The 27,971-nt window shown below is 42.8% G+C and overlaps 1 protein-coding gene across 2 annotated transcripts in view; it reads left to right on the forward strand.

Moving 5' to 3' along the window:
• The first annotated feature begins 3,537 nt into the window (after positions 1-3,537).
• The window catches only part of TTYH1 (tweety family member 1), a 202,848-nt gene continuing 178,414 nt past the window's right edge, over positions 3,538-27,971 (forward strand). Inside the window, exon 1 of one of the 2 annotated variants that reach the window (XM_040325776.1) lies at positions 3,538-3,879. In XM_040325776.1, the coding sequence (XP_040181710.1) occupies positions 3,754-3,879 (126 nt within the window). In that variant the 5' untranslated portion in view covers positions 3,538-3,753. The remainder of the gene's footprint in view (positions 3,880-27,971) is intronic. The other variant, XM_040325777.1, reaches the window with a different exon arrangement.

A 27,971-nucleotide genomic window follows, 5' to 3' on the forward strand; every position in this document is an offset into this window, starting at 1 on the left:
ATATTTAAAAAATGGATCAGTCCTGATGTACTGACAGTATTGCATTTCTTTAGGCCCTAAAATCCCAGGACAGTATAATTATCCCACAAATGACCCCTTTTTGGAAAGTAGAAAGTCTGTGGTAGAGTCATGATGAGTTTTTTGAAGCTGTATTTTTTTGTCAAAATGTTTTTGGAGAATTAAGATTTTTTTTTTTTTTTAAATGTTTTGTACATACTGTCACTAGACCAGTTCAGTGTCATTTTATAAATGATGTGGCGGTGATCAGACAAAAATGTATATTGTATAGATGCTCTCCAGCAGCCACCAAAATTGATCCCAATAGGGATTATGCTAATAAACACAAGAGTACAACAGTAGCACTTCTATGAGCATCAGCCAGTCCACCAAGTAAATTGCTAAACAAATGGTGCATCTTCTGGAGTAGCCTTTTTATATCATGTTTAATATAAAATTTAAAGAAATTAACCCGACTTGCAGGAAGAACCCATATATAGATAACTCCCTACTTTCCTACATTTGGAGGGACTGTCCCTCTTTTGAGACCAAATCCCTCTGTCTCTTGTGCAGCCTCAGTTGTAAAAGTAAAATGTACTATTTTACAACCAAAAGTGTTATGCTGCTCTAAACTTTTTATTCAACCTCTATATTACTGCATTTTGTTATTTTGAAAAGCCAATGTAAAGGAAAAATAGAGGTAAAAAAAGCACTTGTGGTTTTGCCAATCATCTTCTGCATATTTGCTCTTTGTGGTCCATGAAGGTGGGGGCCGTGGCATGTCCTTTGCCTACATAATGTGTGCTAAACGGGATCGTTCCAGAAAATTAGGAGGTATGCAATATATACTTGAAATCCAAAACACAGTTGTTGCGGGGCCTGTTCGTCATGCACGTGGGGGTACCTTTCGCATAGAATGTGCTCATCAATGCCTGGGACCAGGTGGAGACAGTGGTCAAGTGAAGAGTCTAACATAATGCCCAGTACACACGATCCAAATATCGTACGACAGATCGTACGTTTTTTTTCGCAAGTAGAAATTGAATAGGTTAATAAAGTCACGAAAATTCTCTTACGACAGAAAAAAAAATCGAAAGTGATGTCATGTGTTGTAATGTATTTGTATTGTATTTTGGAACTACAACTGTACTGACTAAACGAAAATCGTACGATCTGGCATAATATCGGATGAACTGTCGTGATGTCGAAAGTAGTGTACACATGATCCAAAATTGGACGATTCTTCCTCGGACGATCGTTTTCGGCCGATATTCGGATCGTGTGTCAGGCCATTAGGGCAGTTTCTCGACTTAGACATAACTGTAACACTGTGGGATTGATTTACTAAAACTGATGCAGCTGTGCATGGTGACCAATCAGCTTCAAACTTTAGCTTGTTTAATTAAGCTTTGTCAAAATAAAACCTGGAAGCTGATTGGTTTCTATGCAGAGCTGCAGCCTGCACCAGATTTTATACTCTTCAGTTTTAGTAAATCAACCCCAGAGTGGAGAAGTTAAATGTAGAGTCCCTCTGAAAGTGCCTTCCCATGTCACTACACACATTTTCTAATGTATATTGCATTAGGATGGATGTTGCTGAGCCTGCGTCCTTTCCACCTGTCTTGCGCATAGCTTACCTCTGTTACCTCAATCTCAGTAACAGAATGTAGCCTTGCCATGCACATAGGGTGGACCTCTTATGTGCACTTGTTAACTCCTTCCTTCTCTTACCCATGTGACTAGGTCATGGATCTCTGTAACAGGGATTCGGTTCTGGTTGCTCTTGGAAAACGACCGCTGGGGAGGGAGCCAGATCATCAACCCCCTCACTACTGGAGGACATGTCACCTATACCAGGTACCATGCTTAACAGCTGGCTAATTTGTAGCTTGCTTCTAGACCTTGGTTACCCTAAGCAACTACACTGTTTGATTATCAAGCAGACCTTCTGTAGCAGCAACTTCATACCTCACATGTGCTTTACAGATCCAGATTCTTTTGATAAGCCAGAACCAACATGTAACCCTTTGAATAACTTCAGACTAGGCTCAGAACAGTCGATGCGCTTAGAAGACTTAAAAGTCTTTTAACATTACAGTTTAATGTGAACAGAGTCCATTTCCTGACCCAAACTACAACTGAATGGCTGCCCAGGCATATTAAGTGTAATTGTAGGAATTATATTTTTATGTGATTTGCTACAGCACTGGGATTTTGGGTGCTCCTTTTACCACTTTATGAATATAGGTATTTTTTGGCAGCGCTACACGGTTAGATATTTTATATCATGGCTTCCCAGGCATATCTCTGCAAGGTGGTAGTCCACCATGGCGTTTCCCATGCTTTGACGTTCTCTGGAATCTAGGTGCCTCTGACAGAATGCAAGGTCTAGAAGGCCTCCTTCACAGGATGTATGGTACAGAGCAGGCAAGAACCAAACCAAGGAGCCCTTAGACCCCAATCTATCCCCTTTATATATAACAGGTGGGTAGGTTGCAACGAAACAACAAAAACCCTAACTACAACTAAATGGCTGACCCTAACTACAACTGAATAGCTGCCCAGGCATATTAAGTGTAAGAGTAGGAATTATATTTTTATGTGATTTGCTATAACACTGGGATTTTGGGTGCCCCTTTTACCACTTTATGAATATATAGGTATTTTTTGGCACCGCTACACTATTTTATACATTATATCATGGCTGCCCGGGCATACCTCTGCAAGGTGGTAGACCATCTTGGCATTTCCCATGCTTGGATATTTTCTGAAATCCTGGTGCCTCCGATGGAATGGAAGGCGCCAGTCCTCCTTCACAGCATGTACGGTACAGAGCAGGCAAGTACCAGACTAAGGAACTCTTAGACCACAGCCTTTCCCCTTTTTATTTTACAGGTGGGCAAGCTGGAACCAAAAAGCTTGGTAACTGAGGCTTTCTGATCTCTTTCCTCCCTCAGCCTGGGCCAGCATTTACTAGCTAATACAGCTGTAGGCGACCTGTCTACGCATTGCTACAATGCCACCCTGCTATTTTGAATCTTGACTGGCAGCTGCACACAACACAGACACTTTAAAATGGGTATTTTTCTGGAGCGTTATTCTGTTAATTGGAAACTGTGAAAGTCTACAGTGGCCAAAAAAATAGACCAAAAAGATTTATGTCTAAATGAATGGCTACCCCTTTTTGTTCAGTTTATACGTCTGAAATCTCTTTGTCTTGCCATTTATGGAGCACCCTATGCAGTCTGACTTTTACTGCATCTCAGCATTGCCAGGTTTCATTCAGTGCTCCAGCTCCAGCATCAGGTTCATGCTGAGACTTAGTGAACCAACCCCTGGGAGAGGTCAGATGTCTTGCTAAATGGCTTTTGCAACTTAATAGAAAGGACCACAGTGCCTAACTAATTAATAGAGGATGTGTTAATAAACCACTGGGAGGTGCTGCTGCTCCCTTCCTCACTCCTGAATCCCAATGTATTCTGTCTGAATGGATAGGGATAGACCTACATGTTTGCCTCCTCCCCCTGTTTCATCTCTCTCTGCTTTTGCTATAAGCAATTACACTCCAGATGCATCATTTCCCACCATGTCTACTGGCTGGAGTCACTGCTAACAAGATGAACACAGAAAACTGAGAGCTGCGATATCTGCATTCTCACAGCTTCGACCCAGGAGTTTTATTCTTTCCAGTTTTCCTTTTTAATTTTTTTTAAAACATTTTTCGTGGTTTAATTTATTTGTGATCGGGAAGGAGCCATGAGCTTAAGTCATGGATACCGGGCGTCTTGGTGGACATATGTTCTGCACCAGGTGCCACACACAAATTTCCAATTTGAGGTGGTGGACGGCAACTTTGCACCCCAAGACTGGAACTATCAGCAGGTAAGAGAATTATGAAGGTGGCAATTAAAATTTTTAATTATGCAGCAGGTGCATGCAAAGTAATTACTTAGGTTAACATAAGGTCATCGCTGCTGCCTTAATAACATTCTAAGCTCATTTTATGGACACTTTTCTGCTGGACGGGGAACCAAGAAAACAAAACAGCTGGGTGGTCACAATTGCATGGTAAATAGGGAGAGAATATAAAACACTTTAAGGGAAAAAAAAATTAAAACCCAGATATAATGTCCAGGGACATTTGATGCCGAGTTCATTTATTGAATATATTTAAAAGTAGTGTTTTTGGGTACAGTTTTTCAGTCCTGAAAAACATAGATGTCTTCTAGGACAAGCATTTTCTGGGACACAATCTAGTAATTGTTCCATGTAAATCAGGGACCTAAGCAAATGACTGTATCTTAAAATCTTTGGGCCAGATTCACAGAGCAGATACGACGGTGTATCTCCTGATACGCCGTCGTATCTGTTGTTCTATCTATGCGACTGATTCATAGAATCAGTTACGCATAGATAGCCATAAGATCCGACAGGTGTAATTGTTTTACACTGTCGGATCTTAAGATGCAATACCGCGGCCGCCGCTGGGGGGAGTTTGCGTCGTAAACCAGCGTCGGGTATGCAAATTAGGAGTTACGGCGATCCACGGCGGTTTTTCGCGTTCGCTACGTCGCCGCTAGTCTAGTTTCCCATCGCAAAGTTACACTTTTTTTTTGGTGCCTTAACTTTAGTCAGCAAGTGTATTGCTGTCTAAAGTATGGCTGTCGTTCCCGCGTCGAAATTTAAAAATCAACGTCGTTTGCATAAGCCGTCCGGGAATACGGAATTACGCTACGCGCGTCGCCGTTCGAAAAAAAGCGCAAAGCACGGCGGGAGTTTGGAAACGGAGCATGCGCGGTAGGTCCGGCGCGGGCGCGCGCCTAATTTAAATGGCACACGCCCATTTAAATTGGCCCGCCTTACGCCGGAGGCCGCCGGCATAGGTTTTCATCGCAAGTGCTTGGTGAATCAGGCACTTGTGATGAAAACTTGCGGCGGTGTAACGTATCTACGATCTATGATACGTTACGCCGACGCAATTATTCGTGAATATGGCCCTTTGGGCCAGATCCACATAGGGAGTACGCCGGCGTATCTACTGATACGCCGGCATACTTTCAAATTACCCGCGTCGTATCTTTAGTTTGAATCCTCAAACCAAGATACGACGGCTTCTGGGTTCTATCCGACAGGCGTACGGCTTTGTACGCCTTCGGATCGTAGGTGCATTACTTCGGCGCCCGCTGGGTGGAGTTCGCATCGTTTTCCGCGTCAGCTATGCAAATTAGCGATTTACGACGATCCACGAACGTACGCGCGGCCGTCGCATTTTCTAACGTCGTCTGTAGTCGGCTTTTTTCGGCGTATAGTTAAAGCTGGTATTTTGCGGCGTATAGATAGACTTGTCATGTTAAGTATGGCCGTCGTTCCCGCGTCGAAATTTGAATTTTTTTTTTTTGCATAAGTCGTCCGTGAACAGGGATGGACGTAACTCACGTCTAAGTTAAAAAAATTACGTCCTAGCGACGTCATTTAACGCAATGCACGGCGGGAAATTTCGGAACGACGCATGCGCAGTTCATTCGGCGCGGGGACGCGCTTCATTTAAATTAATCACGCCCCCTACCCGCCGATTTGAATTCCGCCGCCAGAAATACACTACGCCGCCGTAACTTAAGGCGCAATTCTTTGAGGATTCGAAGATGCGCCTGGTAAGGTACAATGGCATAGCGTATCTCTGATACGCTGCGCCCATCTAATTATCTGTAGATCTGGCACTTTGTTTGCTACCAGCCACATTCTGTGCTTACCGAATTTACATTACAATATGAGTTTTCAATTTAAAGCAGTAGTAAACACAAAACCGAAAATTTTATATATTACAGTTCACCGATTCTTAGATTTGATGGCTCCATTCGTTTTCTTTTGTACGGCTTTTTTCCTTTATTTTCACCTGTTGATCTGGCCAGTAAGTCAGTTCTTTTTCAACTTCCCTTAACAGACCAAGATGTCCCACAAAAGTGGCAGTTAGAGGTTTGGGACAAACCATTTAACACTGATAGTGGTGCTTACAATGGTTAGCGTTTATAATTTTTGTAAAATATGTATCTCAAAAGGAAAAAACATGCTGCTTTAACTGCTTAAAAAGTGTTAGCTGGTGTCAGGCCTGAAAGTCAAGTCCATAGAATTTTGCTAGTGCATCTAACACTGCACTCCCTTCAGATTGACAATGCTGCTGTCCATGGGTGTCTCTGTTGCTTCTCCATAGAGTTGAGCCCCTCTAAGGCATAAAGGAGTTGATTTACTAAAGGCAAATAGACTGTGCACTTTGCAAGAGTAGTTACTCCACAGCTTACCAAATGAGCAGAAGCTCTGCTGACTTTCATCATCCAATCATGTGCAAGCAAAAATTCATTTTTTTTCCTTGCATGTGATTAGGTATTTTTTGCAAAGTGAAGCTTTACCTCATTTACTAAGCTCTAGAGCAACTGCATTGCCTTTAGTAAATCATCCCCAAAGTGGGCTACTGGCAGCCACCACTTTTTAAACCTCGTACACACGGCCAGTTTCTCCGGCAAGAAAACTGCTGGCAGAGCTTTTTGCCGAGAAAAACGGTCGTGTGTATGTTTTCTCGTCGAGAAAACTGCCGGGAATCTCGACGAGAAAAATAGAGAACCTGCTCTCTATTTTCTCATCTGGATTCTCGTCGGCCTGTTTCCCGACGAGAAAACTGTGTGTGTGTAGGCAGCTACAAGCTTACCTGTCCTCCTGTAAGCCTGCGCATGCTCGACGAGACTTTGACGCATGCGTGGTAGCTTACAAGGATAGTGTAGGGTGAAGCAAGATGGCGGCGACGGCATGGAATGTAACGAGTGCATGCTCATCTTGTCGATGACGTCACCGCGTTCTTGGCATTCAAAAGAACGGCGGTTCTTTTGAATGTGTCGTGTGTACACTCAGCTTTGCAAGAAAAGCTTGCCAGGAATCTTGTCGGGAAAACCAACGTTTTTTCCCCGACGAGATTCCCGGCCGTGTGTACGAGACTTAAGGTTTGGTAAGCTGCAATATATTACATTTTTGTTTTTGGACTTACACCACTATTGAATAAAGGGCGAATATTCTTTTTTTTCTGTATTTAAACAAGAAGAGATTTTTAGGGGTCTTGATAGGATAGTGAAAGACTTGGTGCAATCATTGGGCACCCCGAAGAGAGAAAAGCTGAAATGGTACAGGTCTGGGGTAGTTGTACTGAGCCTTGCTTCTCGATATTTTCTTCTTAAATTCACGACTGCCGTCCTGCATGATTGTTCTGGGAATATCACATAATAGGTAGTGAAATAAGATTAAAAAATAAACCCCCTGGAGCCTGCACCTTTAAAAAAATTACCGTATTTATCGGCGTATAACACGCACAGGCGTAAAACACGCACCCTAACTTTAAGAGGGAAGTTTCAGGAAAAAAACTTTCCACAGCGCCCTGCGTATAACACGCAGGCACAGTTTACCTTCTATTTTCAGGGTAAAAAAGTGAGTGTTATACGCCAATAAATACAGTAAGTCAGCAATGGCTGCTCTACTCATGGGTTCAATTTAGGGTTCAAACACACGTTAAAGAGTATCTAAACCCAAGAATGAAAACTGAAAACATTGTAGCTTACTAATCCCTAGATGTGATGGCTGCAGTCATTTTTTTAGGCCTTTTCCCTTTTATTTTCACCTAGTGATCCTGCCAGTAACACACGTCCTGTCTAAAAGGGACATTGCTCACGCATGGCACTGTATTTTTGGACAGCGTTGTAAACCTAGGCACCTTTCCCATTTTAAATCTATTAATCAAGTGCCACTCATGGCCATCATCTGTACTGTATATTTAGAGAAGCAAACAAGGATCTTGGACTGTACAGGTCATACAAGGAGTAAACAATTTGTAATAAAATCATGCAATTTATTGGTAACAAAAATTAAAAGAATTTTATCCAATGCCAAATTCTGCCGAAACGCGTCATATATGAGGACTTATGTTACCAGCATTCCTTTCTGGTGTATGCATATACACAATGATCTATCAGCACTAGTATTGTTTTTAACAATCAATATAAAAAACAATACTAGTGCTGATAGATCAGTGTGTACAGGCATACACCAGAAAGGAATACTGGTAACATAAGTCCTCATATATGACGCGTTTTGCCAGACTTTGCTACATCAGGGCCTATGAAGACATTACAGCACTTATCTATGAAAAGACAATAACATATTATACAATATTCATACATATCAATATTCAATACATTCTTGCATTCACTACGTGGGACCCACCTTAAGCCCAAGGAAACAACAGCATCATCACTCCCTGGGTGGGTGCTGGAGCATCAAGGAACCCCACCAAATTACATTCCAAATTAGATCACCTACTAGGATATTGGGTATACAGTCCTCGTTCAGTCAAGATGTAGTCTATTCAATATGTCAAGGGGCAATAGAGGAAGGGGGTGAAGCAAAGTCTGGCAAAATGCGTCGGGTATGAGGACTTATGTTACCAGCATTCCTTCCTGGTGTATGAATGTACACAATGATCTATCAGCACTAGTATTGTTTTTAACAATTAATATGTACATTGGATAAAAAAAAAAAAATTTTGTTACCAATAAATTGTACGGATTTATTACAAATTGTTTACTCCTTGTGTGGTCTGTACAGTCCGAGATCCTTTTTGTTTGTTTCTCATTTCCAATTTAGCCTAAAAACCTTGGGGCAAATCCACAAAAACGTAGCCTAACTTAACTTTTACCATTTAAGTTACACTGGCGGAAAATTTCTACCTAAGTGCCCGATCCACAAAGCACTTACCTAGAAATTTTCGGCCGTGTAACTTAAATGTCTCCGGCGCAAGGCAGTCCTCTTCTGCAGGGGGCGATGACAATTTAAATGAGGCGCGCTCCCGCGCCGGCCGTACTGCGCATGCTCGTGATGTCATTTTCCCGACCGGCAGCGCGCGAAATTACGTTATGCCGGGCTTTGTGGATTGCGACGGGACAATAAAGTTGCGTCGGGTAAAAAAAAAGTTACGCGCCGAAAAATAAAATTCAAAATTTAAAAAAAATAGCGGCGATCGAAAAAAAGGTCTGTTTTTACAAGGTGTAACTAGTTTACACTTTGTAAAAGCATCCCTAATTTTACGTATGCAAACGTAAACTTACGCAGAAAAAACAAAGCTGAAAAGCTTTGTGGATCTCCGTAAGTCCTCATTTGCATACGCAAAGCGGCATTTCAACGCGAAATGCCCCCAGCGGCGGATGCAGTACTGCATCCTAAGATCTGACAGTGTAAGTGTCTTACAGATGTCAGATCTTCTGCCTATCTTTGGAAAACTGCTTCTGAGGATCAGTTCCAAAGATAGGCACAGGGAGACGCAGGCTGAACAGCAGTTCCGCCTGTGTATCCCTTTTGAGGATTTGGCCCCTTATCCCCTCTCTTCATCATTGTAGCATAGAGGGTGGCGTTCTGTAGTTTACAAAAGAGAACTCATGGGAGCTGATAGCATTGTTTGAGATTTGAGTTCAGCTCATAGGAAGTGACAAGAATTTGGTATTTCTGGCAGGATCAACAGATATTTTCTGTACCTGCATAAAGTATACTTAGGCAAAAAACAAAAAAACAAAAACAAATGCAGCCACCACATATGAAGCCTCGTACACACGACCAAGGAACTCGACGGGCGAAACACATTGTTTTCCTCGTCGAGTTCCTTGTTAGGCTGTCGAGGAACTCGACAAGGAAAGTTTCACCATTCCCGTCAAGGAAATAGAGAACTTGCTTTCTTTTTGGCTCGTCGAGTTTCTCGACAGTTTCCTCGACGAAAATGTACACACGACCGGTTTCCTCGGCAAAAAAATATCTCCCAGCAAGTTTCTTGTGTGTACGAGGCCTATGGACTGATGAGCTGCAATATTGGACATTCTAACTCTTTGGTTTAGATGCCCTTTAAAACCTAAACAAGAGAAGAAAGCTGTCTAGAATTCAAGGTCTATTATTGTATCCAAATGAAAACATTTTGGAACATTTTAATTACACAACTGTAATGTATTGTGTGTTTTTTTTTATAGACCCATCTTTTCATTTATTCAGTAGCATCTCAGGAAATTCTAGGGGATCATGCATGGACTAATAATTATGCAATCACAGAAAGAATACTGTGCTGTATACTATTCTCTGTATGTTTTGCTCTCAATATTTTAAGTAAATCACCTCTAAAAATCCAAAAAAATAATTAATCCAAAAAATCTGATTTAAGTAAAAAAAATAAAGTTTTTAACGTCATTGATTTATATCCACCCTGCATTAAACATTGCTTCTTTTCGATGGAGAAGCATACAATTAATCTTCACAAGTGACAGTAATCTGATTCTGGATGAGTTTACAAAAAAAGCAATAGTAAGCGTTATAAAGCAATGAAAATGATCAATGTTGGACAAAATTTTTTTCCAGCATGCTACAAAGTTTTCTGTGATCAGTGAAAAAAATTGGCGATTGGAAGGAAAAATCAGTGGCGGAACCTGATGCTTGTGTGCAAATTGAAATGATTTATAGCGAATTTCAGTTTACTTTAAATAACTGATAAATTATGGCTAACTCAGTAGATTGTTTTAACCTCCCTGGCGGTATGATTCTGTCTGGAATTACGTACCAAAAGCGGTACATTTATTTTGCAAGGAAATTGGCGTTTTATACTGTAGGCCTGTAATTTTTAGAAATAACTCACTTAAATCTGACCAAGCAAGAGTCTTGTAGGCATCCCGGGTATGATTTTTTTTTTTAAAACAAAATTATAAATTATAATATAATAAATAATTATAAATAATTATAACAAATAATAATATAATTATAATAAAAATTATTCAATAATGTAATCAACTCAAAATCACTGAAATTTGCAGTTGCAGAATTGTCGCTGTCATTATTTTATTTTTTTTATGACGAATTTCCCCGCAAATCGCTATCGCACAATTCTGCAAGTGATTATAATTTATTATCGCTGTTTTCTAGCTGATCTAAAACCATTTTTGACATAAAGGGACACTTTTGGACAATCTACAGTTTTTAGGCAGAAATGACATTTTTTATTATATAAAAGTACATGCAGGGCACTGGGCAGACCACTAGGGACAAGGGGGGTGTGTATTTTTTACATACAGTACTGTAATCTATAAGATTACAGTATACTGTATGTAATGTGTTTGTTTACTTTTTTGAATTTGGCGCCGTTCTCCGTCCCCGTGCGTCGTAACGTCGCAGGGAACGGAGATCGGCGTCACACGGGGACTGTGAATCGAGCGAGGAGGTCCCGCTCGCTCACACAGCGGGTGGCATCGCTGGATCCAGGGACAAGGTGAGTAAACCAAGCCTGTGGATCCAGCGAAAGGTAAGCCCGTCCAGCCCGAGCGCGACTCGGGTTTGCCGATCCTAACATGTAAAACCAACCCCGAGTCGCGCTCGGGTTTACCGTCAGGGGGGTTAAAAAGAGCTGGATGCATTCCAAAATGAACATTATTATTTATAGGTAAACAAAAAAAAACAGAGATACAGGAAATATTCAATTGCCTTCATGAGGATCTGAAAGGAATTTTTTTCCCCTAATTGATCAAATTGGATGATTTCTTATAGTTTTTTTTTTAATTTTTTACTTCCACTTGACTGTATGGAGGTTTTATATTTGTATTTGTTTTGTTTTTTTCAACCTGATTATGTAACTACCGTGTTTCCCCGAAAATAAGCCTGGGTCTTATATTAATTTTGGCAACAAAAAAACACAGTAGGGCTTATTTTCGGGAGTAGGTCTTACCATGTAATGTGCTGTGTTCTCTCCTCCTCTCCCTCCCTGCCTGCCAGGAATCCCCAGTGTGAACTGAGTTAAAATGCTTGTAAAATCCAATAATCCATTCTATTACAGTAGTATATAATTTACAATGTGTGTGTTTCTGTAATATAATTGTGCCAACTACCTTCGTTATAGGGCCGCTTCTGTGACCCACCGGAGCTCTCTTCCCCACAATTAAATTACAGAAACACACACATTGTACATTATATACTTCTGTAATAGAGTGGATAATAGGATTTTACAAGCATTCTAAATTAGGGCTTATTTTTGGGGTAGGTCTTACTTTCGGGGAAACACGGTAGGTAGCTAATTGATTCTGATTGATTGGTTGCTTGGCATTACTGCTTTGTTGAATACACCAATATATTCTGACAATAATTGGGAGTTAAAGCAGGACAAAATGGTGACATATGGCAAGTCTGGCTGCATGTAAATGATGTATAGAATTGTTATATGCTGTGTGAAATAGCAAAAAATCTTCATTCATGTAGAAATAACATTTTGGGTCATAATATAGTGTAATGCTGCGTACACACGATCGGAAATTCCGACAACAAATGTTCGATGTGAGCTTTTTGTTGGAAATTTCGACAGTGTGTAGGCTCCATTTTCCACCAAGAAAAATTTGAGAACTGGTTCTCAATTTTTCCGACAGCAAACGTTCTTGTCGGAAATTCCGATCGTCTGTATGCAATTTCCGACACCCAAAAATCCTACGCATGCTCAGAATCATTGAACTTAATTTTTCTCGGCTCGTCATAGTGTTGTATGTCACTGCGTTCTTGACGTTCGGAATTTCCGACAACATTTGTGTGACCGTGTGTATGCAACACAAGTTTGAGCCAAAATTCCGTCTGAAAAAAATCCACGGTTTTGTTGTCGTGTGTATGTTTTTCGTCAAGAAAACTGTCGTGGAACTCAACGAGAAAAAAAGAGAACAAGTCCTCGTCAGGAGTTTCAATTTCCTCGTCGTGTTTCTCGTCGGGCTGGTTTACGACGAGAAACACGTTCGTGTATATGCTTAGAAACCCGCGCATGCTCAGAATAAAGTATGAGATGGGAGCGTGCCTTCGGTAAAAGCAGGGTTTGTAATAGAGATAGTACATTTGTCACGCTGTAACAGACTGAAAAGCGCCAATCGTCTTTCACCAAACTTTTACTTAACATGCAGTAACATGAGATTAGCAAAAGCAGCCCCAAGGGTGGCGCCAGTGGAATCAAACTTCCCCTTTATAGTGCCGTCGTACGCATTGTACGTCACCGCGTTTGAGAACAATGAGATTTTGTCTTGACAGTGTGTACGCAAAGAAAGCTTGTCAAGATTCTCGACAAGCCTAACAAGGAACTCGTTGAGGAAAACTATGTTTAATTTACGACGAGTTCCTCGGTCCTGTGTACGAGGCCTTAGGCCTGGTAGGCTGGAATTAGAACAAGAAAAGAAGTTGGGACTTTAAATGAGATGCGATTTGATGCAAACAGTAGTAAAGTAATAAATGCATAATAACCAAGCTCAAACTTACCACCCAAACAGCAAGCCACCTTCAACTGTCTAACTGTATGTTAAAAGCAGAGCATTGGTTGCACACATTTGCAAATGTATGGATAAGCTTGTTCCAATTTCGGGGATGGAGGCATGTGCTGGTGCGGCAGTCTATATGCCTCATTCAAAGTCCCCAACCATTTCTATGTCATATTACAGGGATGGAGATGCGATTTTGATATTTTTTTTTATATATTTACCCTTATGCGTCTTTTCCAATGCTTCTCACTACCATACCATTCTTAGGTGGAGGCGAGGACACATACTCCCAGTCACCCGTCCTCCATCTACTCATTAGTATTTGTATGCCTCCTATTGAGGAAACTATATCAGTTTAGTTAGGACTACAGAAACGCAGAGAGCCGTGGAGTGGCCTGTAGCTTATCCATGCATTTGCAAATGTGTGCAACCAATCCTCTGCTTTTAACATACAGTTAGACAGTTGAAGGTGGCTTGCTGTTTGGGTGGTAAGTTTGAGCTTGGTTATTACACATTTATTACTTTACCACTGTTTGCATCAAATCGCATCTCATTTAAAGTCCCAACTTCTTTTCTTGTTCCAATTTCGGGGATGGAGACATGTGCTGGTGCGGCAGTCTATATGTCTCATTCAAAGTCCCCAACCATTTCTATGTCGTAGGCTGGAATTAGAGCTGCACGATTCTAGTTAAAATGAGAATCAAATTTTTTTTGCCTAGAAGATCGATCACGATTCTCCCGGCGTAACATTATCTTTCACATTAAGCCCAGGTTCACACTGGGCTGCGGGAGTGAAGCCGTGCGAGTTCAGCTGAACTCGCACGATTTCTCTCCCGCTGGCAGTCTCGATTACGGCCGCGATTTCAGAGACATCTGTGCAGGTTTCTGCACAGATGTCAATGTAAATCGCAGATTAGGACGGTGCCATTGCCGACAATTGACATCTCAAATCGCATCTCAAATCGTACCAGTGTGAACCAGGCCTAAAAAAAATTGGGCCAACTTTACGGCTTCTTTTTTTTTTTATTCATTAAAGTGTATTTTTTTGTTAAAAATTGCGTTTGAAAGACTGCTGGGCAAATACAGTGTGACATAAAATATTGCAACAATTGTCATTTTATTCCCTAGGGACTCTGCTAAAATATATATAATGTTTGGGGGTTCCAATAATTTTCTAGAAAAAAATATTGATTTTAACTTAAAGCGGGGGTTTCGCGGCCAAACTTTTTTTTTTCTTTTTCCGCATTCAATTTACCAATACTAAGGTACACTCACTTGGTTAGTCCCTGCAAGTATCCGCTGTCCGTTTTCCTCGTAAAGAAGGAGTTTTAAAATCCATTACCGGGAGTTTCCATTTTGCTTGTGGGCATTGTGAAGCCCACAAGCAATAATTTCCTGGAAGCGGCGAATGCTCAGCTCCCAGCATTCACCGCTTATTCTCGCGCCTGCGTGTAGCGCTGTAAACTAAAAGGTTGCCATCACAACGGGTGGCGTCATTGAAAGTTCACGCCCCGTTGTGATGGTATGCACAAATCTAAATAAACATGACACGGCTCAGTACGGGTATAGAGCTGCAGCACTGTGCTCCCAGGAAGTCCCACCTTGCATTGCGGTGCCAGGGAAACGCCTACTCCCGCGGGAGGGGAATCCCGGAAGTCACTTTATGAAAGGCAAATACAGGGTATTTACATATGGAAAAAAAAAATGTTGTGCCTTTTGATGATGTACATATTGCAGCCGTTGTGTTACAATATAGTTGTGATTTTGGGTGAACCTCCGCTTTAAGAAACAAGTGTCAGAAAAAGATTTGGAATTTAAGTGGTTAAACTTCCTGCATTTACACACAGAAGTTTATCCCTTTGATCTAAGAAGGAAGCATTAGTTACAATGTTCCATGTTAAAAACTTGGCAGACTGCCCAGATATTTTCTTTTGACAGCTGAGTGAGCAGATAAGTCTTTCCACTTGTTATATGAAAGAATTGTCAAACTCTGCAATAGAGATCGTCAGGGGGGTTGAATCGAGATCACGATTTTTTAACGATTAATTGTGCGGTTCTAGCTGGAATATATATATTTTATTTCTACTTGGGTTTAGATATGCTTTACATGTGAAATTACGTCATATTATTTTGAATCTGTACTCACTATTTTAAAGTTCGTGGTCACAGCATATTATTATTATTATTATTATTATGCAGAATCTATATAGCTCCAACAGTTTGCTCAGCGCTTTACAACATGAGGACAGACAGTACAGTCACAATACAATTCAATACAGGAGGAATCAGAGGGCCCTGTTCTTAGAGCTTACAATCTAAAAGGGAGGGTCAAGTGAAACAAAAGGTAATAGCTGTGGGGGGGGGGGGGGGGTGATCTGATGGAGAAAATAAACGTACAGTTGTTAGGTGGGGGTAGAATAGGTTTCTGTGAAGAGAATGGTTTACAGGGATCACACAGCATATGGTTACACTGTTGTTGATGCTGCTCAAATCCATTAAATGGGTTCTATACTACTGGACCATGAATTGCAGATCATATCTTGTAACAAATTTTCTGATCAAGGCTAATCTGCTTTAAGAGGAAACTTGGGTCCTGACAAATAACCATCATAACAGGCTCTAACCGATATACAGTAAGCTTGTCAATAATAAGGTACAGAGCAGTGTTGACAACCTTCGGTATTATTACTGACAGCCAATAAAAAACAGGCAATTTTCTCCTGCCAGTAAATGCCAGTAAGAGGAAAAGGTTGCCAGTAAAAAATATGGCTGTGACTCTTGGCTCGAAACTGGGCATGCGCAGCTCTGGCCCTGAGTTAGTCGAGACCATCCTAGTGTCTGCTACAGTGTGTTTGGGCGGTACCGGTGGGGGTCAGGTCTGGCGGAGGCGGTGCCTGAGCGTGGCATGTGATGTCATGGTGCAAGGGAGCTGAGCGTAGTAGGCAGTGCCCTTTGTGCGGGTCTGCGGGATTGGCGCAAGGCAAGCCGGGAGCGGGACTGTCAGTGCTGTTTGGACTGGAGGCAACTGAAGGGGCCACCTGGTGTGGAGAGAAACTGTCACTGTGACTCAAGAGGGAACGTGGATGGTGAAGTGTCATCATCATCTACTATCAGTGTCACTGTGAGAGTCAGTTTCATGTGTGTGTGCCGCCCATTCTAATTTCTTGCCCTCCTGAGTCTTGTCCCTGAGCTGCTTACTTACTATATTGAAAATAAAATAAGAAATATGCTTTCTGCCTGAATATCTACCCTAAGAGCCGGTTCACACTGGGGCGACTTGCGATCCGACTTCATGTCGCCTCAAGTCGTCCCAAGTCGCGCTGTAGAGAAAAACATTGGAAGTGAATGGGAGCGGTGTTAATACACACGACTCAAGGCGATCCGACTTCAGAAAAGGTTCCTGTACTACTTCAATCCGACTTATAGGCGATTTGTACCCATTGATTTCAATGGAAATCGCCTCAGAAGTCGGATCACTGTCTTAACTGAAGCGACTTTCCAGGAAGATAACATACATTTCTCAGGCAAACCTCTCCTGCCCCCCTCCCTTCCCCTCCCTCTCCCAGAGCTGATTGTTGTTTTATTGGCCACTGGAAAGTCTCCTGTCCTGGAGACGACTTCAAGTTGTGTTGTAAATCGCCCCAGATCGCCCTGTGGTTCATGCGCAAGTCGTGTCGGAGTCGCCTCTGAAAGTCGCGCTGGAAGTCGTGTCGCCCTAGTGTGAACCGACTCTAAATGACATTGCTAATTGCATATTGTACTTATGTGTAGCCTAAATACTGAAATCTGCACTTAAAACTGCAATTTTGTAACTTTTGGAAATGGCAGTAAATACTTGGCTGTGCCAGTAAATTTTGGGTGTCATGTCAGTAAATTTAAATCTGGTAGATTTCCAATGACCAGTTGTTACTTTTCACAATAACCTGTCATGGAAGAAATACAGGGTTATTTGATACTTAGAGGTAACTCCCAAAAATATGGGTCACTGTCAACTACTATATAATATTTCAAAAGTAACAACACTGTTATTGAACATTAACAAACTTATAATTAAAATCCATTAAAACCAATCAAGACATAACCAGATCTCCCCTGTCTTGTAATTGTACAATAGATCGCCAGATTATAATTTGGTTAAACAGATTCCTCATTGGACATTTCCCCTGAGATATCAGATACAGGTCTGTATAGGCACCTCTTAGCACAATATACTGTTAAAAATGTTGTACATAAATAAATGCAATTCAGTTCAAACACGTGCACACTCCAATGAATAACTGAATAACTAAAAACTCATACAATTCATAGTATATGTGCATTAGTCCTCCAGTTATACTTTATAAATAGAAAAAACATAACAATTCATGTGTGACATGTTTGAACCTCGTCAGAAGCATACAATTTACAAAGTGCTCTATGATGCGTAGAAAATGTGCATGCATAGTGATAGCTGGGAAATGTTATACCCGGAAAAAAAAACCACTAAAAATAGCGTAAAAGCCTCAAAAGCAAGCAAAGGTAAGTGCCAGAGGACCCAAAACTCCAAAATCACCAGGGTAGAACGCTGCTAGGCCACCCTTCGTGACACACTGGGGTTGATTTACTAAACCTGGAGAGATAACAATTTGGTACAGCTCTGCTTGGAAACCAATCAGCTTCCATTTTTTTTTTTCCGTCAAAGCCTAAAGTGGTTGTAAAGGCAGAAGTTTTTTTATCTTGGTATATTCTATGCATTAAGATAAAAAGCCTTCTGTGTGCAGCAGCCTTCCCCCCCCCCCCAGCCCCCATAATACTTACTTGAGCCCCATCTCTATCGAGCGATGCCCACGTGTACCTCATCCATCTGGGACTCTCCCTCCTGATTGGCTGAGACACAGCAACGGCACCATTGGCTCCTGCTGCTGTCAATTAAACTCAGTTAGGTAGCTTGAAAACACAATTTTCCCCTTTCCCAGATCTACTGTGCTGCTCACTATTTTCCTTGCTGGAGAGGAAGCTGTACCTGAGAACCTGCAGTGCTATGATCTTCCTGTTTTTGTTATATTCATTCTAGGGATCTGTGCTTCTTGGTCATTACCCCACTAGTCATTGCGGCAGCTCTAACACCCAGATAGCAAGCAATTGTGCTGCAAGTTTGAAAAAGACTTGCTAAGCTATTTCTAGACTTGCCAGGCTTCACAAGTCTGTTGCACAATTGCAGCAAGTCCTCATTGCATGACTCCAGATCAACTTTCTTTGCAAACATTCTGCAAGTCTGTTTCATGCTCTGGTTCAGTTATGTTTATCAATAGTCATCCCACCACAGGGGTCACTGTGGCTTAATTTTCATGCTGTAGACTTGCAGAGCTATTGCTGTAAACTCACTACTGCAACTTTGCCTTTGCCAGAGACTTGACATGCAAATTTGTTACAAATTGGAAAAGTGTCAACTACACCTGGTGCTTCAAGTGCTCTGCAAGTGTACAACTTACCACTGAAAATGTGCAGCAATTTTAAGTTATCCTTGCTATCTGAGTATGAGAAAGCAAACCCTGCCTCTACCAAGATGGCCACACAGACACTAAGGGGTTGATTTACTAAACCTGGAATGTGCAAAATCTGGTGCAGCTGTGCATAGAAACCAATCTACTTCCAGTTTTTTTGTCAAAGCTTAAAGCGGTGGTTCACCCTAAATAACACGATTCTACCATTAAATCAAGCATACTAGCGCGAGCTACAGTATGCCTTTATTTATTTTTTTGGCGCTGTACTCACAGTTTAAATTCCATAGTGAAGTTTCAGACTCCCCGCGGTAAATGGGCGTTCCTATGGAGAGGGAAGATGATTGACGGCCGGCTATGGCGAGTCACGCTTCCCGAAAATAGTCGGAGTAGGTCTCGGCTCTTCACGGAGCTATACGGCGCCTGCGCACAGACTAGGCGCAGGCGCCGTGAAGAGTCAAGTCCTATTTCGGCTATTTCCGGAGAAGCGTGACGCGCCATAGCCGGCCGTCAATCATCTTCCCTCCGCATAGGAACGCCCATTCCCCGCGGGGAGTCTGAAACTTCACTACGTGATTAAACTGTGAGTACGGCACCAAAAAAATAAATAAAGGCATACTGTAGCTCGCGCTAGTATGCTTGATGGCATGCTAGAAATTTTTTTTTTTAGGGGGAACCCCCTCTTTAACTGAACAAGCTGAAGTTAGAAGCTGATTGGCTACCATGCACAGCTGCACCAGATTTTGCACTCTCCACTTTTAGTAAATCAACCCCATTGTGGAACAAGGTATGGTAAGTCAGTTGGAGATAACTCACTACTGTAGGCTATAGTGCTGATTGAACTAAAGTTTTCCAGCAAGCCCATTCGTGAGCAAGCAATCAGTATATCGATTACTCTTGAACAGGACAGGCCATAGATAAATCAAAATACGTCCAGTCCTTGGTGAACCATCCCAATTTCGATCCATCTATGGGCAGCTTTGGATGTACTAGCAGATTTTGATGCCAAACTCCAGATAACACTTTATCAGCAGTTACAGCAACAGTTTTTATCATTTTGGGATGAAAGTTTTACATAAATAAGAGCTGATCATTGTAAGCAGTGAAAGAGAGATAAAAAGCGGTGCCACTCTGAGTACAGCATAGGGGTTAAATGCTGAAATTTTATTAAAATGCGTTCAACTCACATTTAGGATAAAAACAGGCACATAGGAGGTGAGGTCATGGCAGTCCAATCTGCACAGTTGGGCATAAAGCGTTCGTCAATCCCGACCACTTCGGTGACTTTCGAAGGCTCAGAGACTAGAGAAATTCCACTGGGCACACAGTCGCACTGTCGGCACGTCAGCTGTGATGGACAAGGGGGCATTGTAAGCTCCCTTGTCAGTGCTAAATGGTTTGTCTTAACCCTCTACTGCTATATCTGCAGGACAGCTTGTTCTGTAGAAAAACAACAGACAGGTGTCTGGTTGTTGGATCACCAGGTGAAAATGCAACTAGCAACAAAAAAAAAGGAAAACAAATGCCACTACATCTAAGAATTGGGAAGCTGCAATATAATAAATGTTTGCCTTTGGGTTTATTACTGTTTTAACCAGTTGCCTTTTTCCTGCTTGGGCATAGCACAGGTTTACTAAAAGCTCCAAAGTGATTTAAAACTAGGTAATAGGATATGTATTAGTACACTCTTGAGTAAAAAGAACATGAGTGATACCTCTCCAGGTATAACCGTTCTCGGGAATTTAGAGGGATAAGTAATTAAAAAGTCACATCAGGTCACATAGAAGACATAGACAATAGTAATACATACTCTTGGTAACTGAAAACCTCTATTGATCTTAGAAAAAAAAAAGGAAACTGATCTGAATGAAACAGGACCGAAGCTATTCTAGCACTGTAACACTAGAACTAATAATAGAAGGTAAACTGCTTTGTGCTTCTGCAGTCGTTTTGGAAAACTGCTTGGAGCATTATCCTGGGAAATAGTATGGTATTTGTATTAGTGCATTTTTACACATTCACATTTTCTTTGCAGTGGCTTATCCACCAGGACCAGACTGGTATTCTATGTGATCTGACATTAGCCTTAAAGGGAATGTATTATCAGTTGGCTTTTCTATGTAGAGCAGGAGTACCACCACCCCATTGCTTCTCCCTGCCTCTATCCCAGTGCTACTGGATGGAAAGTGCTGGGAGACTGGCGATTGTTGCCACTTCAGGGTGAAGACTGGGAGGTGATTGAGAAACAACAGTTCTCTGATCTCCTCAGTTTTCACTGAACCTGGAAGGACCAAGCTCTGAGCACTTCTGGGTCAGAGCTGTCAAAATTCTGGTGAAGCAACAAGGTAAATTGCAGGTTGGTGATTCAGTGTGTCCGCAATCTGCGTGCAGTGCAGGGAGATGAGGCATCCCCATAAAAAGCACCTGTCTATATTTTTATGCTGTCATATAGGGAGCATGTCAATTTAATACAAAAATTATTGCAAAAATTATAATAATAGTAATTAAAAAGACTCCCTTAGGCCTCGTACACACGACCGAGAAACTCGACGGGCGAAACACATCGAGTTCCTCGTCGAGTTCCTTGTTAGGCTTGTCGAGGAACTCGACAAGCTTGCTTTGCGTACACACTGTCAAGCCAAAATCTCCTCGTTCTCAAACGCGGTGACATACAACACATACAACGGCGGGGGAAGTTAGATTCCACTGGCACAACTCTAGGGGCTGCTTTTGCTAATTTCATGTGTTTGCGTGTTAAATAAAAGTTTAGTAAGAGACGATTTGCACTTTTCAGTCTGTTACAGCTTTAAAAATGTGTTATCTCCATTACAAATGCTACTTTTACTCCCGTCTCATACTTTAATCTGAGCAAGCGCGGGTTTCTTAGCATACAGACGTTCGAGTTTCTTGTCGAAAACCAGCCCGTCGAGGATCTCGACGAGCCAAATCAGACTCCCGTCGAGAAAATAGAGAACTTGCTCTCTTTTTGGCTTGTCGAGGTTCTCGACAGTTTCCTCGATGAAAATGTACACACGACCGGTTTCCTCGGCAAAAAAATATCTCCCAGCAAGGTTCTTGCTGGTTTTTGCCGAGAAACTCGGTCGTGTGTACAAAGCCTTACTCTCTGGAATTGGTCTCTTTTATATATACTCTGTTAATAAAACATTCTGTCCCAAATTATCAGTTCACTAAAAAATCGAAACTAGACCTCTGTAAGAAATTTGATGAGGATAACTGGGCTCATATTTGGAATTCAATCAAATCTTGTTCCCAAAATGTTCTAGCATTGGAAACAAATTACAAGCTACTATTATATATGTCCTTTTGAAGCATTACTAAATTTGAAGCCCAAAGGACTCGCCAAACAGCAATTTAAATACATGTTGCAGTTTTGCACTACTGCAGGGGTGTCCAAACTTTTTTCAAAGAGGGCCAGATTTGATGAAGTGAACATGCGTGAGGGCCGACTATTTTGCCTGACATTCTTTGAACCATTAAAATTCTGTCCAAGTGTGTTCGTCTGAGCACTAATACACGGCCCAACAAGAATTATCTTGCCTTTGTGGCTGTGTGTGGTGAAGAGATAAGCTTGGGCAAGTTATTTGGATATACTGTATATATTTTATTTGTGGCCCCAACGAATCCCAGAGCGCTGCTTAGGACTAAGGATGAGCTTGGGTGTGTTATTTGGATATACTGTATTACCATTGCCATGAATAAAGCCTTACAATTGCCATGAATGCAGCCTTATCATTTCAACCTCACATTGCAACCAATGCAGCCTCACATGTGCCATAAATGCAGCCTCACATGTGCCATAAATGCAGCCTCACATGTGCCATAAATGCAGCCTTACCATTGCCATCAGTGCAGCCTGAACGATGCCCATCTGCAGCCTCGGAGGGCAGAGGGAGGGGGCGGGACGAGTGCCGACAGATTACAAACAGGAGAATGTCTTGTTTACCCTGTGGCCTCTTTAATACAAAGTCCTGCCTCCTATGATAGACAGAACAGTCGTCCAATGGCATCCCAGGAGACGGGACTTCCAATAGAGACACTGCTGAGTAAACAGGAGATTCTCTTCATGTAATCTGATGGCACTCGTCTTGCCCCCTCCCTGTCCCCTCCAATGTAGCGCCAATAAATACAGTATATATCTTTTGTGGCCCTGGGGGCCACAAACAATATATATATCCAAATCCCCAGGGGGGGCATATTAAATCAACAGGGGGGCCGCATTTGGCCTCTGGGCCTGACTTTGGACATGCCTGCACTACTGCAAAGCAGACAGTTACTGTCGTCTGGAAGTCCTGGAAGTCCCTCAACCTTTGCATAGCACTTGTCAAATCTAAAATTTATTGGACTATAGTTAATGAAAAACTGACATCTATGCCTTCATACACAATGGGGTTTATTTTCTAAATGAAAATAGGCTATTCCCTTTCTAAGGGACTTTTCCCTTAACTTGGTGAATTGGATGAAGCTTCCATCAGTCAATCATGTGCACACAAAAATACAGTTTATTTTATTCTTCATGAAGGTGATTGGGTATTCTTTACAAAGTGAATTTTCAGTACAGTAATTCACTAAGGTAAGAAAAAAGTCCCTTGCAATGTGAAAATTTCCTTTAGAAAATCAATATCAATAGTTTACTTTTAAGGGCTGGGGACCTTGGATCACATGCTTCCTTCCATTGCCGAAACTAGGGGGCAAGGGGGATGGTGCCCCAGGCACAGTATTGAGGTACCAATCCTCCTTCACCTGCTTCTCCACCTCTATCTTCCGCAAGCGGACCGCCTCCCCCGCTTCTCTGGTTCCCGCCCCCCAGAACTCACCTCCTCTCCCTGGCTAACTGTGCAGTATATTGATGGACTGAAGATACATGATCCTCAGGAATCGGCACTGAGAAGCTGATCACATGATCGGAAAGAAAGGCACCCACCCACAGTTGTAACATAACCTTCTCCGGCACTCCTTCTCCTGCACTTTCCTTCCCCCACTCTCCATCCTGTCTGCTGCCACAGAAAATCTAGATGGAAATTGCGGGGAAGAAAAAAGCAGGAGAACGGAATGTTACAACTGTGTGCTGGTGCCTGTCTTTTCGATCATGTGATCAGCTTCTCAGTGCCAACTCCTGAGGATCATGTCTGTATTCAGCCCATCCACATACTGCACAGCTAGCCAGGGAGAGGAGATGAGCGCTGCGGAGGGGGGACAAAAGAAGCATGTGGGGGGAACAGAAGAGAATGGGGGGAACAGAGGAGAATGGGGGGGAATAGAGGAGCATGTGGGGGAACAGAGGAGAATAGGAAAATAGAGGAGTATGTGGGGAAACAGATGAGAATGGGGGAACAGAGGAGCATGGGGGACCAAATGAGCATGTGTGGGACCAGCGGAGTGCCGGGGGGACCAGAGGAGCATAGGGGAGACCAAAGGATCACAGGGGACCAGAGGAGCATGTGGGGGACCAGAGGAACACGTGGGGGACCAGAGATGCACAGGGGGTACCAGAGAAGCATGTGTGGTACCAGAGGAGCATGTGGGGTTACAGAGGAACAGGGTGGGTACCAGAGGAGCAGGGGGTACCAGAAGAGTATGGGAGGGACCAGAGGAACCGGGGCAACAGAGAAGCAGGTGGGGAATCGGAGGATATGGGGGACCAGAGGAGCATGGGGGGAGAAGACAGACTCAACAGCTATAGCCTGGGAGTTTCTCACTTTCCTGCATAACCTTGTCCCGTTATGGGGGGGGGGGCCTTGCGCCAAACTGATTCTTTAGTGAAAGAATGTCTAGCTTCACCACTGCTTCCTTTCATCTAATTTTCTATTAGGCCTTCTGGTCCTCTGTACTTCTCACTCAACTAGACAATACATGAGGCTTTTCTGAGAGGGAGGAGTCTGGAGATGGCGCGGTCAGTGTGGAGGAGTAGCTAGACGGAGGCGCCCGCTCTCCAACCCGCTCTGAGTACGGAGACTGGGGATGCATAGGTGCCGGATTCCCTGCTCCCTCCGATAGGTCGTCCCCCTCCCCCTTCCCCCTCCCCGGACTGAGGTCCCTGGATCCCTGGTTCGGATCGGATCCTCACCCCCCTCACCCCCCTCGATCAGGTTAGCCTGACGCGTTACCTGTGGACACGTGGGCGGTGCGGCTTCCCTGGCTTCCCTGGCTCCGCTGGCTGATTGGGCGGCGGCGGCGTGCAGTGACGAGCAGTGACGAGAGGACGGAGCTCCGGGACAGCGTGCGGAGTGGGGGGGTCGGGGATCTGCAGAAGTGAGTGGGGGACGGAACCCCCCTGTGGTAACAGGCTGTGCTGTGTCGCCCTCCATCGGAGTGTGTGGGCGGCTGAGCTGTTGAGGTGAGCCGCACCCCCCCGGGCTGTAGTATAGAAGAGGAGGCTGAGGGAAGGGGAGACACGGCGCCAGGCAACTCTGCAGTCCAAGTGAAATATCACATTAAAAATCTCACTGGAGAGGATCGAATCTGTGGTTGGCCCTACCAATGTCATCAAAAGTAGGTCCAGAAACATGGTCAAACACATCGCAGTAAAACATATTCCTCCCTTTTCCTGCCTGAAAACTACCAGAGTGGTGAGTACATGGTGAGCTCATTGCATGGTGCAGAATGGTGAGTACATCGTCCTTTAATGAATTAAAGAACTAAGGAAAAATAAATAAGTATATATATACACACATCTCAATGGGACATTTTTCCAGAGGAACAAGCAACTGGACGGGACTGGCATGAAGACAGGCAATGACGTGATATAAGGGATATGAGTTCATTACTGTCATTTCCTATGTTTGTAGAGACGTGTTAATAATGATGCTGATAACCTTATAGCTTCGTTGGCGGCTCCCCCTTGACATTTCCCTTTTTTCCATTGGGAGAAATTAAAGATACAGGGAGAATTTCCTTTTTTTCTCTCCCCCTGTTCCCCTTTTTTTTTTTTTTTTTTTTTTTTTTTTTTTATGCAATATATTTTGAACTCTTTTCATATTATACTTCGGAATCTATAGTACACGGATGAGTTGGCAGAGAAACGTAACTAAAAATTGGCAGAGACAACGGTAAAAGCACAACATATAATATAATGAATCATACTATATAGCCCTGAAAACCAGTATAAGGAGGTCATTGAGTGAGACGCGCACTGGAGACTGACAGAATAGAGGGGTTAATATACGCGCTTGGTGCTCCGAATATCTTTAGTACAAACCAAAGCTAAAGAGTAGAAATACTAAACCAATTTTAAAACGTGATACCAAAGGGTATTGTCCTGTGCAGTATACACCCCCCGTAAGTGCAAAGTGGTCTTTCAATAAAATTTGCTGTAAAGTGTCGCAGTTTTAACTCAGGCGCGGCAAGAAGCACGGGTAAGCAACCAGGTCTACTGTAGGACCGAGAGGGGGCGAAGGATGACCACAAGGGGAAAAGGAGTAAAAGGTGGGGCAATCCCAAAGGTCCCCCGCTTAAGTCAAAGCCCAGGCCCGATGTGCAAATTTGTGACCCATGGGACAAATGGAGATAATCAGCATATAGAAAAACCATCAACTACCCGAGGAGGCCAGGCAGAAAAGGAAAGGAAAAAAGAGAAGAAAAAAGGGGTAGCTAATATCTTGACAGACGCAGAAACACTCTCAGAGTCACTATCAGAGACTAGAACAGATCAAGATAGAGAAACAGACAAAGAAATAGACCTTGAACAGGGAAACAAGGAAGAAACGCAGGACATGACACTTTTGCCAACAAAAAGGGAAATGGAAGGAATGTTTGCCGCCTTAGAAAGATCACTTAAATCGCAAATGGAAAAAATGGAGAGAAATATGGGGCATATATTGGAAAGAGTGGAAGAAGTTGAGAAAAAAGTTGATTACAACATAACCTCAGTTAAAAAATTAGAAGATGAAATAAAAGCATTAAAAATAAATCAACGAGAGCAGGCGTATAAATTAGAAGATCAAGAAAATAGAGATAGAAGGAAGAATATAAGAATACGCGGAGTTCCAGAAACGACACAGGCTGAGGATCTCCCAGAAACAATAAGAAAAATTTGTAATCCAATACTAGAGAGAGAAATAATTTCCCCACTAAAAATAGAACGTGCGCATAGGATAAGACGTTCCAGAGAGAGAGCACAGGACTATCCAAGAGACATTATTGTGCGATTTGAAAGTTGGGAAGAGAAGAACCAACTATGGAGAAAACTGAGAGGGAAGTCGCCATTAGAGTATGATCAGCATAATATTCAAATATATCAAGATCTGTCACAAGAGACGTTAAAAAGAAGAAGAAGTTTAAAACCGTTGTTAGGAGTCTTGCAGGAACATGATATACAATATAATTGGGGATTCCCAGCCTGCCTAATAGGCAGGAAAAACGGTATCTCTGCAAGACTGAGGTTTTTAGAGGAAGTGCCAGAATTTTGTCAGAGATTAGATATCCCAACACCAAAAAAAGATTAAAAATGTTAGACGGCGGTGGGGGGGGGGGGGAGGGGGGGGAGGGGGGGGACAGGGAGGGGGAATATAGTAAGCTACAGGAGCGGGATGGGAGAGAGGGGGGATCTGGAGAGCACTCCTTCCCTAATTCCCCAGTATAGGGGGATAGGAGACCGGGCTAAAACAGAACCCCACCTTAGCCTGAGGAGCAAAAGAGCGCCTGGAGCGCCAAATAGAAAAAGCTCTAAACGACCATAGGGTCAGGGATCGACCGGGGGGAAGGGGGGGAGGGGATGACAAAGCCCCATATGAAGAACATGGGGGCAAGATACGACGGGAGGGGAGGGAGGGGGGGAGGAGATGGGAGAAGGGCCTCGGGTGGGAGGGGTGAGGGGGAGATTAGGAGGGCTCGGAGGGGGGGGGAAAGGGGATTTAGATCTGTGTGTCATGCAGCAGGAAAGAACATACATACTTGAGAAAGACAGAAAGAAAAAAAAAAAGAGACAGAAATGACAAATATAAATTTTTTAACATATAACGTAAGAGGTCTCAGTTGCCCGGAAAAAAGGCATATGGTATTAAGAGAGGTCGAAAGGTACTCCGCTGAAATAATTTTTTTACAAGAGACACACATAACGTTGGATTCAAATGTTAGACTGTATTCTCGGGCAGTTCCCACTTGGTATTATGGAGACTCCCCAAAGAAGAGAGCTAAGGGG

Source organism: Rana temporaria, chromosome 10 (assembly GCF_905171775.1).
Source record: "Rana temporaria chromosome 10, aRanTem1.1, whole genome shotgun sequence".
Taxonomy (NCBI): Eukaryota; Metazoa; Chordata; class Amphibia; order Anura; family Ranidae; genus Rana; species Rana temporaria.